Source organism: Euprymna scolopes, chromosome 41 (genome assembly GCF_053919585.1).
Source record: "Euprymna scolopes isolate OS-2025 chromosome 41, ASM5391958v1, whole genome shotgun sequence".
Classification (NCBI taxonomy): Eukaryota; Metazoa; Mollusca; class Cephalopoda; order Sepiida; family Sepiolidae; genus Euprymna; species Euprymna scolopes.
Genome location: NC_136522.1, coordinates 5,931,734 through 5,949,233, shown reverse-complemented (window position 1 = coordinate 5,949,233; position 17,500 = coordinate 5,931,734). Strand labels below are relative to the sequence as shown.

Below are 17,500 nucleotides of genomic sequence, written 5' to 3'. Positions count from 1 at the left end.
GTGGGCTCCGGGCCTTGATTCCTGTGTAAAAAAAGAAGGATTTTTGCCAGTATTCATACAGCATTCTAAGTTCTGATCTGTTCAATTCGGCTCCAAAAACTCAACTGCCCTGCCCTCTCGACTTTAGTCTTTTTTAATCGTTTTTTATATCTTTTTGTTTTTTAGGGCGAAGCTACTTTGATATGCAAATCAATACATATCAAACTATATCCACCCATGATCCTTAAAAATTATCTCATAACCCCGTGCCAAAAAAAAAAAAAAAAAAAAAAAACAACTAATAAAGATGAGACTAATAGTCCGAAATAAAAATAAAATTAACATAAAAATGCTCATCTCAAAATAAAAAAAATTCCAATTAAGGAATAATATATATATATACCAATCGGTACGGACCCGACTATGGAAGATCAGATAATAAATAAATGTGGATTTATAAGATCAAAGAATCCAACCTTAATCGCCCTTCGGGGCCCGTGGCGCAGTTGATAGAGACGTTGAATCTCTACGGTTCCAGATGAACATTGTCTGAAGATAGCGGTTTCAATCCCACCCAAAAGCGTGCCAGAGGTAATTGGTCAAAAATGTGGTGAGACGACAACAACTATGGATGGCAGTGATGGCTGAGAATGCAGTTAGGAGATTCGAAGTTCCTATCCGTCGCGGTTACCACCTGACGAAGGCCAGAGGAAGTTGGCCGAAACGTTGTGAACCAATAAAAAGATTAAAAAAAAAAAAATAAATAAAAATAAAAAAATAAAGATGAGACTAATAGTCCGAAATAAAAATAAAATTAACATAAAAATGCTCATCTCAAAATAAAAAAAATTCCAATTAAGGAATAATATATATATACCCCGTGCCAAGATCGGCAATCATATCAACTTCAAACACGATTAGACACTACAATCTCCCAAACACCACTAGACACTACAATCTCCCAAACACCGTTAGACACTACAAGTCTTTCAAACACCGTTAGACACTACAAACCTCTCAAACACTACTAGACACTACAAGCCTTTCAAATGCCGCTAGACATTACTAGCCCCACAAACAACTTCAGACACTACTAGCTCCTCAAACAATGCTAGACTTTACTAGATCGTCAAACACAATAAATTTATTTGAATCGTAATTCTCCATTATACGACGACGATTAGAAAAAGTCTGACTCTAATCATATTTCAATCCTCCATTTCTAATTTGTTTCAATTTTCAAAGTTCGACTTGAATCGTTTAATATTTTCATTTCTTGATGCTTTCTATTTTCAACAATCTCACCTTTGTCTCGGTCGAACTGACTTTATATTTCCACCGAAATAGCTTGTAATTAAAATAAAATCTCATCAGCATTCGTACGATATTCTAAATTATGACCTGTTTAATTCGGTTCCAAGAATTCGATTGCCTTACCATCTCAACTTTAGTCTTTTTATTTCTTCTTTTTGGGGGGCTGTGGCTTCATAGATATGCAAATCAATGAATATCACGCTTCAGTCTCCACTTATCTGTTTTTGTTCATTTTCCCCTTTCACATTTACGTTTTTTCCGCATTGCACACAGCCTTATTAAATGCCTAAATGCAGTTACTCTTTTAATTCAGGATGAGCAGGGTGTTGCTGCTTACAAAACGGTGGAATTGGATGACCATTTGGGAGGAGCACCTGTACAATACCGCGAGGTAAGTATGGATTATGTGCTGCAAAGTTATCATTATCATTATATATATTTATATATATATATTTATATATATATATATATATATATATATATATATATATACGTGCAAACAGTTAATAAAACATGTTAAAAAACAATTTGAAATGAGTTAAAAACATATTTAATCTGAAAAGTAAACACTAGATAAGGGGATAGTCCTTAATCCGTGGAGTTTCGAAGAAATACTTTCCTTCTCATCAGAGGGTAGGAATTAGCAAAATGTGGGATCGGAATTTGCATGCAAAAGTATTTGATGAAACAACAAGTAAGTCAAAGATCTTACTTGAAAACAAAAAAAGTGAAGCAGAGGGAATATTATAAGCTCTATTTCCTATTTGGTTTTATCGAGCTTTTGCATCTGGCCGAGATAACTTTATAAATATTAATTCTTTAATATTTATAATATACTTTCATTTTACCATCTTGGATCATTTTGGTAAATTTAATTGTAATTCTTATTTGATATATATATATATATATATATATATATATATATAGAGAGAGAGAGAGAGAGAGAGAGAGACATGCAGCATATATATATATATATATATATATATATGTATGTATGTATATATATATATATATATATATATATATATATATATATATATATATATATATATATATATATAGACATGCAGCAAGGTTTTTGATAAATTTTTGGGCAAAAATTTGGCTGCCAAGAGCTCAATGTTGAAAGAGTTAACCTTTTCAGACTCTAGCAAACTCCTCCACCAGTTTTGGTCCTAAACACTTGAAATTTTAGATGTAGGTTACTTGGACATGAGTCAAACTTTTTAATATATATATATATACATATGCACATAAAGTTATGAACAATACATAGGGCCTGAACAAAGCCGGGCAAAACTATTACTATATATATATATATAGTTATAGATGTATAGATATATACTAGCTGTATATAATCAGCATTGCAAGGTAAAAACTATTACCGAGCGGAGGGTTTAGTTGCATACTATTTAAGATACACCAAATATCTTAAGTTGTTATGATTTTCCTGAAAATCGACCATACATTCAGTAACCCTTATCCTCGAGTAGTCTCCGGGCCTTGATAAGTGGTGACCCCCTATGGATTTTTGGAAGCATAGAACATAGCCATCTTCATCTATGAAATTCAAACAGAGTAATAAAATCTCATAGCAGCAAAAATATTCCACGCACGGGGGAATGGTGGCTTTATAAAGATGCAAGGTACTCTCAAGTGTGAGTAATTTTCTAGCACGGTAGAGGGAACCTACCTTCTTTGGCAATGTTCTCAATGTATTTATTCCAATTCATGTTTCCTGTGAATGTTAAGCCGATGAGTTTGAATGATTATATCTTACGTAAAGTGTTATTAATCATGACTATTGATTGTTGAGAAGGTTTCTTGCGATCATCAAAAGAAAGCAGCTTAGACTTAGTAGCATTAACTCTTGCCATACATACCGGAAGTTGTTTACTAAGGTTCCTACCATTGCCTTAGATATGTGTACATTCGTTTTTCCTGTATTATAGAGCATTCCGTCATTAGCAAATATACCCATCTCAGACGCAATTTTATCAGGGAGGTCATATGAGTATTAGGAATAATAAATCTTCAAGGATTGACCCCCCCCCCCCCCGAGGCATTTCCATGTTAATACTGCATTGTGTGACTATATATCCATCAAGAACAACCTGGATTTTCTGCTTGTCTGAGAAAAATCTAATTATATTTAGCATTCGTCCAGTAAAGCTGTAGGATTTACATTCCATTAGCCAGCGTTATAGATATATCAAGATCTACCGTCCTAGCTTCCCCCGCCTTATCCAATGCATGATATATTTGGTCAGAGATAACTGTTAAAATATTAGAAGTTGAATGGGCTTACCTAAATAAATTAATAACTAATTAATATTCTATATTATATTTGTTTTATGTCCTGCGAAATATATATATATATGAACAAATGATTAATAAAATATGTTAAAAGACATCTTGAAAAAGAGTTAAAAACATATTTAATTTTAAAAAAGGAAGCACAAGATAAGTGGATAGTCCTTAATCCGCGGAGTTTCGAATATTATATATATATATATATATATATATATATATATATATATATATATATATATAGTTTTGAAGTAGCTGAGTGGGCTTTGCTACAGTTTCGAATAATAACCTAGTGTTCGTGGTCAAACTTGGCATTGCTAGCACGTGAGGCTTGTGGTATACCTTTCGAAGTCTATCCTAGGCGGTTTCATATGGCCTAACCAACCAATCATAATCTTGTAAAGAAGAAAAACCTGGGTGTGATCATATTTTCTTACATCATCTCCACCAAACTAAATTTTTCTGTGAAATTAATATCTTCTCTTTGTAGAGTCTCGATATAATTGATGAACTTTTTTCCTAAGTCTTTCTTTACTCAATCCTCCTTGCACTGCTGACCTTTGACATTGGTACCTCTGGCCTTGAGTTCGGGAGAGTGTTGACTTATAGGAATGGAATTATTGGAGAGTGTTGACTTATAGGAATGGAATTATTGGAGAGTGTTGACTTATAGGAATGGAATTATTGGAGAGTGTTGACTTATAGGAATGGAATTATTGGAGAGTGTTGACTTATAGGAATAGGAATTTCAAACGTGGTATACAAAACTTCTATTGGAACTGTGGAACTTTGTTCCATTTGCCTGTTTTCCATCTAACTACAATTTGGTTGTCTTCAAGTCCAACGTAAACAAATTCTTGATGAACCGTTCTCTTAAGTAAGCCAATTTACCAAATTTCCACTACTAACAATTACTATATTATCCCATTGACTACTCTACACTCAGTAACCCTTGTCCTCGAGTGGCCTCGATAAGTGGTGACCCCTATGTTAAAAAAAAAAAAGAGAGAGTTTAGTTTTTACGAGGTGGTAGACTAGCGCTTGATCGATTAATGACTTAAAGTGGAGGAGACTGATGGGGTGATAATTGAGTGCGATAGTTCATCCACCAGAATTTTTGCATTCAGCAATTAGGGAATAAGGATTCAGTAAGAGATTTGTTTTAAAGTTTGGAGAATACAAGGGCTAGCTCAGCAGAGCATTTCTTAATGAGTATCGTAGAGAGGTGTCTAAATTTTGACATGAGAAGTGGTGATTTTGAGATCATCAAGTGTGGCTTCTGTTCGAATAAAGAAATTTGGGAGGGAGTGGTTTGTGGTGTCTAAGGTGGAGTTAATGGTTGACGCTTAAGTTTTTATTTTCTGTGATATATCAGTTTTTCCAGTTATGTGGATTTCTTTCTACCGTTAATTTTTTCTAATTTTCTTTTCAATTTTTTTCATTTTATTATTATTTTTTCCCGATTTTCTCCCCAGATTTTTAAATAGTTTTTTCGCTACAGTAGAACCTCGGGATACGGCGACCCTAGGATGCGTTTTTTTCAGGTTACGATGTGGAATACGATGTTTTTCCTGCCCCTGGTTACGTTATTTGCCCTGCCTTACGGTGTTATTTATAATGTTATTTGATTTTAAATATGTGTATTACATACTGTACTATATTTTGTTACTGATTTTTAATGCTGCATCCCAGAGTTCTACTGTATTTTGAAATTGAAAAAAAAAAATTTCCAAATTTTTTTCGAGTTTTTAAATGATATTTTAATAATCTTTTTTTTTTCCATTTAAAATTTAAAAAAAAAAAATTTCTTCCAGTTATTTTTAAGTTTTTCAATTGTTTTTGAGAATGTTTCCCCCATTTTTTTTTTTTTTAGATTTGAAAGTTTTTTCTTCTTTTTTTATTCAATTTTATTTTCAGTGATATCTTGTTTGTCGTTCGTTTTAGCTGTTGAGTAGATATGGTAACGGCTGACATTTATCCATTCTCGTATTTCCTTTCTTCAGGTCCAAGAGCACGAGTCACAGTTGTTCCTGTCCTATTTTAAAAAAGGAATTATGTATGCAATGATTTAACATTATTATTATTATTATTATTATTATTATTATTATTATTATTATTATTATTATTATTGGTATTATAGGTATTATTATTATTATTATTATTATTCAATTATTATTTAATTACTATTTAATTATTATAATAATAATTATTATTATCTAATTATAACTATTATTATTTAATAATAATTATTATTATTATATTATTCTCATCTAATTATAATAATTATTATTGTTTATATATTGTTTAATTATTTAATTATTTGATTATTATTAAATTATTATTTAATTATTATTTAATTACTATTTAATTATAATAATAATAATAATTATTATTATTACTATCTAATTATAACTATTATTATTTAATTGTAATTATTATTATTATATTATTCTCATCTAATTATAATAATTATTATTGTTTATATATTGTTTAATTATTTAATTATTTAATTATTATTAAATTATTATTTAATTATTCTAATAATAATAATTATCTAATTATAATTATTATTATTTAATTATTAATTACTTATTTTATTATTTTATTAATGTTATTAATACTAATAATTAGTCATTTTTATTATTATTATTATTATTATTATTATTATTATTATTATTATTATTATTATTATTATTATTATTCGTGGTAGTGGTGATGGTAGTAGTGGTGGTTTTGGTTGTAGGAATGGTATTAATGGCTCTTTTGTTGTTGTTGTTGTTGTTGGTGGTGGTGTGGCTGATGGTGGCAATTACGATGATGATGAAACTAATTTTTTTAAGTGTTGGCGTCTAAAAAACAAAAGAAAACAATACAAAAAAACAAAACAAAAACAAAACAAGACAAAAAACAAAACAAAAGCAAAACTATTCACCTATTCAACTGCTCAATACGATCCGTGGTTTGGAAGTGTTGGCGTCTAAAAAAACAAAAAAAAAACATCTCTTTATCTTCCAATCATTCACGTAGAATGGCTGATAAAAAATCAGCACGTGTAAAGAATGACATGCTAAAGTGACAAAAAACTTTCTTTGTTTCATTTTTGTTTCAAAGATATGTACTAAAACCGTCAGGAGATGCCAAACGATATTGAAAGCGAAAATATTTGTAAATTTTATGAAAAATATTAACATTTCTTTTATTTTAACGAAGAAAATATAATAAAACAGTCCTTTTATTTTTATTTTTTTTATTTTACAAAAATATTAAGACTTGTATATTATTGTAGGACTGGCCTGAGTCAGCCCTAAAAGCCAAGAAATAGAACGAAAATAATACCATTCCCCCAAAATAATAGTTTCTTAGCCCCTCTCTTTCTCCTGCTTATAAACCGAACACAAACCCAGAACTGCTATCCAGAGTCCCTCATCATTTCTTTCTCCCTCTCCCTCTCTCTTTCTTTCTCTCTCTTTCTCCTTAACCAAGCCCTAGCCAGCATGACAGGCAAGTAGCCAGTACGCTCTTAGCCACTGAACCAACAAGACATACGTTGCCGGCGAACATTATTAACAAAAGGGGTACTCTCTCCAACATGTAAAAAAGGCAAATAAAGTTCTTTCTTTTTAAACGTTAACATTGGTATTACTTTAATCATTCTAACTACCACTAATTAAGACAAGTGCCAGCCAGTGTTACATTATTATTGGCTCACAAGGCATCCAAGATCTCATTGAATACAGCCTGTGATGTTCCCTGGAAGCAGACTGACAACAAGTCTCTCCAGATTTCCAGTACTCTCCACTTCTTTCGATAATGTTTGAAAATAAATATCGTAACAGCTGCTTGCCATTGATTTCTTGTTGGCAGTGGCCATTGGTCTTTACTGGAATTTGAGTGGCAATAAGCCTTTCCAAGGTCCAAGTTCTTCTCCTTCTTCTTCTTCTTATTATTATTATTGTCATTATTATTATTATTATTATTATTATTATTATTTACTCACTAGGAGTAGTCACACAGGCCATCATCAAAGATTTCTCTTTGAAAACAATTTGTGGCTTTCTCTGGAGTAAGTGACAACAAGTCTCCCCAGATCTCCAGTACTCTCCACCTTTGCCGATAACAATTGTAGATGGATTTGTGTTATGGTAGCCTCTGCTTACCATTGATTTTGTGTTGGTGGCAACCATTGGTCTTCACTGGAATTTGGGTGGCAACAAGCCTCCTCAAAGTCTAGGTCCTCTTTGCACTCGTCCAGCAGAGGTCTTGCTAGTGCTTTCTCTCCTTGGTCTTTCTATCCTCCTTGACCCTCCGCGCTTTAGTCCAGTTTTTATGATTCTATGTGCTGGTGTTTTGCATTTTGTACGTGTTCCGTTTGTGTCTGTAGTTCCTGTGTATTAATCTCCACATTCAAGGGGTTCCTTAATATTTCAGCAGTTTTCGTTACTGTTATCCGTTGTATCTTATCAATCATCCCTCTGATTCCAATCTCTCCCATTCTAATTTCAAAATAGCGCTCCTACTATTAGTGGTGCTATCCTGACTTTTTTTTATCTTCTATATTCCTTTGAGCTCTCTGGCCAGTTCTGTGTATTTGCTTCGCTTCTCTGTCTTCTTGATCTTCACTTTGTGGTCTGCTGGGACAGCAAAATCTACAATCTGACAGGTCTTTTTCTTCTTGTTAACTAGTATTGTAAAATTATTTTGACTTGTGATGGGGGGTATGAGACGAATGGATTCGCCAATCATTTTTATAACCAACGGCTGTGCTAAACAACCAATCAAAACGTCGCAAAATTATTATAAAAATCGTCGAATTTTGGATTCAATCAGTTCGCCATTTGCTATGTCACGGACCGCATTTAATTCTTCGCCACCATCTTGGTTACTGATCTGAACTACGCCGCCATCTTGGTTACTGATCTGAACTACGCCACCATCTTTGTTCAACATAATATCTCAGAACTTCAGAGGTTAACTATGCAACGGACCGCATTTGATTCTTGGTTGCCATCTTGGTTACTGATCTGAACTAAGCCGCCATCTTGGTTACTGATCTGAACTACGCCGCCATCTTGGTTACTGATCTGAACTACGCCGCCATCTTTGTTCAACACAATGTCTCAAAACTTAACAAGTATGACATCCGGTCGTCTTACTTTGATGGGTTTATCTGTTTGTATATCCATGTTCCATAGAAGTTTGTGACCTTCATTTTCAAGTACTGCCGCCGGTTTGTGTTTGTACCATTTGTCTGTGTGGTCAAGATTCAGTTGTCTGCATAATTCCCAGTGTACTGCCTTCCCCCACTTGATCGTGTCTATTCTTATATTTTTTGGGGCTAGTTTGCTGCATTCACTTAGTATGTAGTTTATCATTTCGTCTTTGTTTGCAGGTCCTGGATATGACCTAAAACTATATCCGATGGTGAGGCCCCACCTTGCGGGTCTTGGGGAGTGTGGAGCCACCCTTTAATTGCCATTGCTTCCAGGTCCACTCTGACCTGGAGTGGTAGTACCTGTTAGGGTCCCAACTATGGGTTAAATAGAATCCGACTTAAAAAACAAATATACTCCATTAAAAATCGTTCCTCAAAATAACTAGATTCGGCATTAAATAACCTGAAAAAGGGTTGGTATGCCGTAAAACAAAAACTACCTTTGTTTGCAGAGTCTGCATTTGCTGTATTTCTTGTATGTTGTTGATCCTTGCTTTCATGTGGTTGGTTCTAATCGTGTTATCTTGTGCGGCTGTTCTTAGGGATTCAGTTTTTCTGTTGAAGTTTCCTTTTTATAACTATTTCCAAGTGTTTTTGTTAGTCTCATGTTTTGTCACCTTTATGAATCGTCCATGTAGTTGTTTCTCTTCCCATTTTTCTTTTTTTTTTTCTTTTTTTTTATTACATTTTCACCCCAAACAAGGCGCATTGCCACTTTGGTGAAGGGGGCTACTATCAGGGGCAGCAACTACTGGGGCACTATGTTGGGATTTGGGCAGCAAGATGTCAATTCACGTTGCACTTGAACTTCTGCATGTCAGTACAGTTAGGGAAGCAGGAAGCTGGAATGGAATTCCAGAGTCTAGCGGTTCTGGGGAAGAAACTACTGGAGTAGAAAGATCTTTTACATCAAGGGATCTCTACTGTGTGGGGGTGAGATTTAGCTGCCTGTCAGGTTTGTTGAGGGTGTCTACGTCGTGTGGGCACAAGTGTCTGCAGTCAGAGCATTCACCATTAAAATACTTGTAGAACAGGCAGAGGGATGCAATGTTTCGTCGATGGGACAGAGGCTGTAGCTTAGATGCCAGTTCAGGGCCTATCAAATTGGCGACTCTTTTTTGAACCTTGTCTAGGAGCGAGAGACTAGTAGCAGATGCACTAGCCCAAATGTGACAACAATACTCCATACATGGACGAATGGTGGCCTTATAGAGGTACAGGATACTTTCAGGTGTCAGTAGTTTTCTAGCACGGAAGAGAGAGCCTACCTTTTTCGCAGCAGCCCTGGCAATGTTTTCAAGATAATTGTTCCAGCTCATGTTTCCTGTGAACGTTAGGCCAAGCAATTTGAAAGATGTACTCTCAGACAGGGAGTCACTGGCCATTGCTATTGGTGGCAGAGAAGGTTTCTTGTAATTATTGAAGGAAACCAGTTTAGTCTTGGCAGCATTGAATGTGACCATCCATTTATGTCCCCATTCCACTACAGATTGGAGATCATCCTCTAGTATTTTTGCCATTACTTTAGATATGTGTTCATTTGTTTTCCTGTCATGCCTGTTATAGAGTGTAGTGTCATCAGCATATACACCCATCTCAGAGGCAGTTTTGTCGGGGAGGTCATTAATAAATATTAGGAACAATAGAGGTCCAAGGATAGACCCCTGAGGCACTCCCACATTTATATCACACTGTTTAGATGTACGACCGTCGAGGACAACCTGGATTTTTCTCTTATCTAAGAAGGATTTAATTATGTTAAGTATTCTACCAGTGATACCGTATGATTTAATTTTCCTGAGGAAACCCTTGTGCCATACCCTATCAAAAGCCTTAGATATATCTAGAGCTACTGCTCTGCCCTCCCCCGCTTTGTCCAGTGAATGGTATATACGTTCAGAGATTACAGTGAGGATGTCAGCTGTGGAACGGGCTTGTCTAAATCCATATTGTTTGTCAGTCAGAAGTTTAGCATCTGTAAGGTGCCGGACTAGAGCATGGTTAATTATGGTCTCAAATATTTTGGCGAAAAATGGGAGGAGGCTAATGGGGCGATAATTTGATGGGTCAGTTCTTTTGCCAGAATTCTTGAATATTGGTACCACAGAAGCAGTTTTCCAACAGCCCGGAAAGCATGATTCATTAAGGCATTTGTTGTAGAGTTTGGAGAGAACTGGAGCTACTTCGGCTGAGCACTTTTTTAATGGCACAGCTGGGATGAGATCAGGTCCACATGCTTTTGAAGTGTCAAGATTTTTTATGATAGCATGTACCTGAGCAGGGGTGATTTTTAGATCGTCTAGCGTGGCGTCTGTCTGCAAAGGAAAGTCAGGCAGGGGGTGGTTGGAAGGGTCTAGTGTGGAGTTCGAGGCAAACTGGCTGGCAAGCATATTAGCCTTGTCGGTTGCTGAGCAAACAACCTCGTGATTGTTGGTTAGCGGGGGAATTGTTTTGGAGTTTAAGGACATTAGGTGGTTGTGGGGGTCTGGGAAGTTCATCTCTAACCCTAACCCGACAGTCCACATGCTTTTCTCGTCTTATCCCTTGTTTGTTTTTTTTTTTCAGTGTCCTTTGCTGCAGTAATTATTCTTTCAGTGTTCTGCATTTTGTATTTTTTAAATTTTTTTCTTGTGTCATTTACACAGTGCTCTATACTAACCAACCCTCTTCCACCATCTTTTTTTACACATAGTGTCGGTCAGTATCATCCTTTGTACTGTGCAGTGGTCTTCTAACAGTACCTGTTAGGGTCCCAACTATGGGTTAAATAGAAACCGACTTGAAAACAACAAATATATTCTATTAAAAAAATTTTCTTCCAAATCTTTGGATTCGGCATTAAATAACCCAAAAAGGGTTGATATGCCGTAAAACAAGAACAACCAACCAACCAACCTGCATTTTCTATAATGCCTGGTTGGTGATTGTCATTCTTGTACATTAAGTTCTGCATTGGGGAGTTTTCTTGAAGATTTCCGCTGTTTTCAACATTACTGTCTGTTGCATAGTCTGAGACTTTCCCTTGATTGCGATTTCTCCTAGTCTTGTTTCAAAGTTCTTTGCAACTATTCCTAATGCTCCTACAATTATTGGTATGATGTTGATTTTCTTCGGGTTCCATATTCCTTTTAGTTCTCTGGCAAGTTTCTCATATTTGTTTCACTTTTCTGTTTCATTGCTCTTCACTCTGTGGTCTGCTGGAACGGCAAAATCTACAACTTTACAGGGTTTTTTTTTTCTTGTTGATTATTATGACGTCCGGTTTCTGGCTTGGATAGGTTTATCTATTTGTATCTCCATATCCCAAAGGATTTTGTAGTCATCAGTTTTTTTTTTTTTTTTTTTTACTCGGTGGTCACCACTTATCAAGGCCCGGAAGCCACTCAGGGATAAGGGTTATTGCAAGTACAGTACGTTAGTGTGGAGATTTGATGAAGTGTTTACTTCAGGGGGCGGTTCATTAGGAATTTGTTAACGTTGGACTTGAACACATCCAAGTTGTAGTCAGGTGGGAAGCAGGCAGACGGAACAGAGTTCCACAGGCGTGCAGTTCTAAGAAAGAAGCTTTGTTCATGGAATTCATGTTTTGATTTAGGCACAGATATAGAGTGGGGGAAGTTTTTCACAGTGGATTCAGCTAGACGGGTGTTTTTCGTGAAAGATTGGCGAAGGGGGGACCAGAGATTGGAGTTCAGACATTTTCCATTATAGTCTATGACTTGTATGTAAACCATTTGTCTGCATGTTCAAGATGTAGTCGTCTGCATAACTCCCAATGCACTGCCTTCCCCACTTGTGTCTGTCCTTTTTTACTGCATTCACTTATCACTTTATCTTTTTATTCACAAAATCTGCATTTAGTGTTTTTCTGTGTTTTGTTTATTTTAGCTTTGACGTGCTTCGTTCTAATCGCCTTGTCCGGTGCAGCTGTCAGTAGAGATTCTGTTTCTCTGTTCATGTGTCCTTTCCTTAGCCATGTTCTTCCTTACAGTGTTTCTGGCTGTAAAGATCAGTCTTTTTCTGTTCTGGCTCATGTACTTTTCCAAGTTTTTCTATGCAGTCTTCTACATTTATTAAGCCTCTTCCCCCTTCGTTCCTTTTCACATAGAGTTGGTCGGTATCGTCTTTTGGGTGTAATGCATTGTGCATCGTCATTAGTTTCCTAGTCGTCTGATCAAGATGCCTAAGTTCCTCTTTGGTCCAACCTATGAAAGGTCCATAATACTTTATTAGCGATACTTCCCAGGTGTTTATTCTTTTAATTAGATTTCTACTGTATAATTTTGTTTCTAAGAGTTTTCTTGTTCTTCTCAAGTACTCTTTTCCAATCTTTTCTTTTATTTCTGTAGATTTAATGGTGTCTGCTTCCAGGACACCTAAATATTTGTAAGTGTCATCTTCTCCAAGTGCCCTTATCTCCTCTTGATTAAGAAATTCAATACCCTTTGATATCTCAAGTTTTCCCCTTTTCATTTCCAGCAGTGCACACTTTCCCATCCCAAATTCCATTCCAATTTCCTGGTTGAAAATTCTGGTTGTGTTTATTATCTTTTCTAGATCTTTTTTCATTTTTTGCAAACAGTTTCAGATCATCCATATGCATGAGGTGGTTTATTCTTTGTTCTGTGCCTATAAATTTGTATCCAGCATTACATTTTCTAAGTATGTTGTTAAGTGGCATCATGGCTATGACAAACAGTAGTTGTGGTAACGAGTCTCCCTGGAAGATGCCTCTCTGTATTCTTATTTCAGTCAAATTTTGTCCTCCAGCTGTCAATTCCAATCTCCATGTTTTCATTGCTTTCTTAATAATATTAATAATTTTGTTGGATATTTTGTACATTTTTAAGCATTCATTTATCCATGCTTGTGGGATTCTGTCGTAGGCTTTCTTGTAATCGATCCATGCCATGGCTATGTTCTTTTTCCTGCTTTTAGCATCTTTCAAGATATTTTGGTCTATGTATCAGGTCATCTCATAAGTTCTGTCCGAGTTAATGAATAAAGAAAAGAATTAACCAAACGTTACATTTTATTAAAGCTTTAACCATAAATATACTTTCCCTGATTATCTATGACTTCCTTTCATCTATTAACAAACTTATTAATTCCATCACTGTAAAATTCTTTTGGCTTTCATTCAAAGAATTCACAAATGTCAGTTTCAACATCTTTCTGCGTTACAAAAGCTGTTCCTTCCAAATGATTTTGTAAGCTACGAAACAATTGGTAGTCTGAAAGAGCAAGGTCAGGAGAATAGGGTGGATGAGAAATTTTCTCCCAATCAAGTTTTTCGATCTTTTGTGAGGTGATTCTTGCTGTGTGGGGTTGTGCATTATCCTGATGAAACATTACCCGTTGGCAGGGGTCTTTTTCCCCTAAAGCTTAGTTCAAACGCTCTTAATTGCTGACAGTAAATTTGAGCATTAATTGTTGCATTAGGTGGTAAAAAAAAATATAATCAGTTAAAATGCATCTAAACATAAAAATCTAAAAAAAAAAAAAAACGCAATATTTTTTTAAAGTTTCATTTAATTAAAAAAAAAAAAGGTAAAAATTCGGAGAGAACTTATGGGATGACCGGATATAACAGGTCGTTACGATCATAGCGTCACACAAAAAAAGAGGTCTTATATTACTTTTGCTTCCATCATAACCCGATTCGGCCGTTTCTTTTATTTTTATTTATTTATTTATTTTTCATATTGCCAGTATTGACTTACAGTTTTTTTGAGGTTTATGAATTTTTTTCCCAAACATTTGTTTTCTTTGTGAATATTTTCATAGCCCCCAAAACGTGCACTTCATTCACCGCAACACTAACCCTAAGTCCAGAGTGACAACATGAAGATATGCATGAATACGTGGCACAATGGATAAAGGTGTTAGTTAACAGTCAGTTTTCTAGTGACAGCATTTGTGCTCTACAAAAGAGTAGGCTGGTTAAAAGTGCTCACCTAATGCAAAGGCACACCACTTTCTTTTCTCCAATCTGCCTTAATGACCTGCTCAGTCCCCCTTTTTTTTTTTTTTACACAGTGATCACCACTTATCAAGGCCCGGAAGCCACTCAGGGATAAGGTTTATTGCAAGTACATTACGTTAGTGTGGAGATTTGATGAAGTGTTTACTTAAGGGGGCGGTTCATTAGGAATTTGTTAACATTGGACTCGAAGACATCCAAGTTGTAGTCCGGTGGGAAGCAGGCAGACGGAACAGAGCTCCACAGGCGTGCAGTTCATATATATATATATATATATATATATATATATATATATATATATATGTGTGTGTGTGTGTGTGTGTATGGTAAACAACTGATGATCCCTTAAATTAACATAAAGACTATTGTGAATTCGAGAGAGCAAGTTGATGAATTGATTGCAGGTGATTAAATGACTTACGGACTAAACAATTTTCTAACGAATAATAAAAAATATAAAAATTAAGTAAGTTTTTTTTATATATAGTTTTAAAGGTTAAAAACCTTCGTAGACTATATATATATATATATATATATATATATATATATATGTATATATGTATATATATATATATATAGTCATCCACATCAGTCATCAGTGCGGCTAGACAAGCAACTACCTCAAGCCAGGATTGAAACCCGATCGGCCAAACGACAGGCGGAGCTTCTAACCATCGCGCTATATAGCTGCTGCTATGTGGGCAGTGAATTAACAATGTTTTGACATTGTCCGAAGTACCTAAGCTCAATTTGTTTACACAAAGAGCATCGCTTCATACGCTAATGGTAATTTGTATATCACTTCCCAAATGCTCAACCCAAGATAGGAAGCATTACAGTCATCCACATACAGTACTGTTTCGCTGTTTCACAGTTCATCAGTGCGGCTAGACAAACAACTACCTCAAGCCAGATACACATTCATATATATATATATATATATATATATATATATATATATATATATATATATATATATATATATGTGTGTGTGTGTGTGTGTGTATATTTATGTATATATATACGTATATATATATATATATATATATATATATATATATATATATATATATATAGAGAGAGAGAGAGAGAGAGAGAGAGAGAGAGAATAAGTTATAAAAATATATATGGCAATTGAGCTACACAGAATATTCCGCGTTTCATCCTCGAGAGAAATCGTCAGGCTTATGACAACACATATATATATATATATATATATATATATATATATATATATATATATATATATATATATATATATATATATATATATATATATATATAATTTTACTATAATTATTGTTTTAATTCTTACAGACACTAGTGGTTCGTTCGTCTTTTCGGGTATCATCAGTGCAGGAAGTGACGTTACAATAAAAGAAATTCAAATATAAGTACACATTAATTAAACACTTTCTTCATATCACAAATCGGAAAAACTAAGGGAAACAACTCTATTATATATAATAGAAGTTATTTCCCTTGATTTTATTTTCATGTTCATTTTACGCCGAAAATAAAATATAGTTTTATTACTCGAATCATATCGCAATTAAAATCGTCACTACCTACATACTTAACTACCAACACACCTACTTCCGTTTCTCTGTAAAATGATGTTTACTAATACTAGAACTTTATTATTATCGGCACACAAGGAGCTTTCACACAGGTCATCAAAGATTTCTCCTTGAAACCGGTGTGTGGTTCTGGAAGTTGAGTGACAACACGTTTCCTCAGATTTTCAGTCTCCACCTCTTTCGATAGTATTTGCAAATAAATTTGCATTATCGCAACAGCTGCTTACCATTGATTTCTCGTTGGCAGTGGCTATCGGTCTTCACTGAAATTTGAGTGGCAATAAGCCGCCCCAAGGTTCCAGCTCTCTTTGCACTTATCCAGCGGAGATCTGGTCAGTGCTTTCTCCTCGGTCTTTCCTTCCTCCTTGACTCTACTTGGCTGTTTGGTCTTTCTTTTTTTAAATTTACTCACTAGGAGTAGTCACACTGGCCATCATCAAAGATTTCTCTTTAAGAACTTGTGGTGTTCTCTGGAGTAAGTGACAACAAGCCTCCCCAGATTTCCAGTACTCTCAACCGCTTTTGATAAATTTGCAAAAGAATTTGCGCTATTGCAACAGCCGCTTACCATTGATTTTTCATTGATAGCAACCACTGGTCTTCCCTGGCATTTGGGATGCAATAAGCCGCCCCAAGGCCCGTCCTCTTTGCACTCATTCAGCGGAGGTCTGGCTAGTGCTTTCTCTCCTCGGTTTTTCCATCCTCCTTGACCCTCCTCACTTATTTGGTGTGGTGCCAGTTTATGGTGACACCCACACAGACACAAAACGGGGTGGGGGTCGCCGGTTTACAAGGGCGTACAATTATACCGTTTCAGTTTTCATGATTCCATGTGATGTTTCTTTGTATTTCAGATCTGTATCCTCCGACAATTTTGGGTCTAAACACTTGAAATTTTAGATATAGGTTCCTTGGACATGTGTGTGTGTGTGTGTGTGTGTGTGTGTGTGTGTGTGTGTGTGTGTGTGTGTGTGTGTGTGTGTGTTGTATAAAGTCGGTTTGAAAGTCAATACCAAAATGTATCTGGATGTCTTGAGGAGTGTCGTGATCCCCTGGTGCAATGAGATGGCCGCTGGCAGACCCTGAGTGTGGCAGCAGGACTCGGCGCCAGCCCACAAGTCC

At 35.3% G+C, this 17,500-nt stretch overlaps 1 protein-coding gene across 2 annotated transcripts in view; it reads left to right on the top strand.

The window, feature by feature from the left end:
* LOC145266317 (advillin-like) overlaps positions 1-17,500 on the top strand; it is a 438,949-nt gene that overhangs the window by 126,458 nt on the left and 294,991 nt on the right. For both annotated transcript variants that reach the window (XM_080121877.1, XM_080121876.1), the window contains 2 exons: positions 1,607-1,684; positions 5,607-5,659. In XM_080121877.1, coding sequence (XP_079978003.1) covers positions 1,607-1,684; positions 5,607-5,659 — 131 coding nt within the window. The remainder of the gene's footprint in view (positions 1-1,606; positions 1,685-5,606; positions 5,660-17,500) is intronic.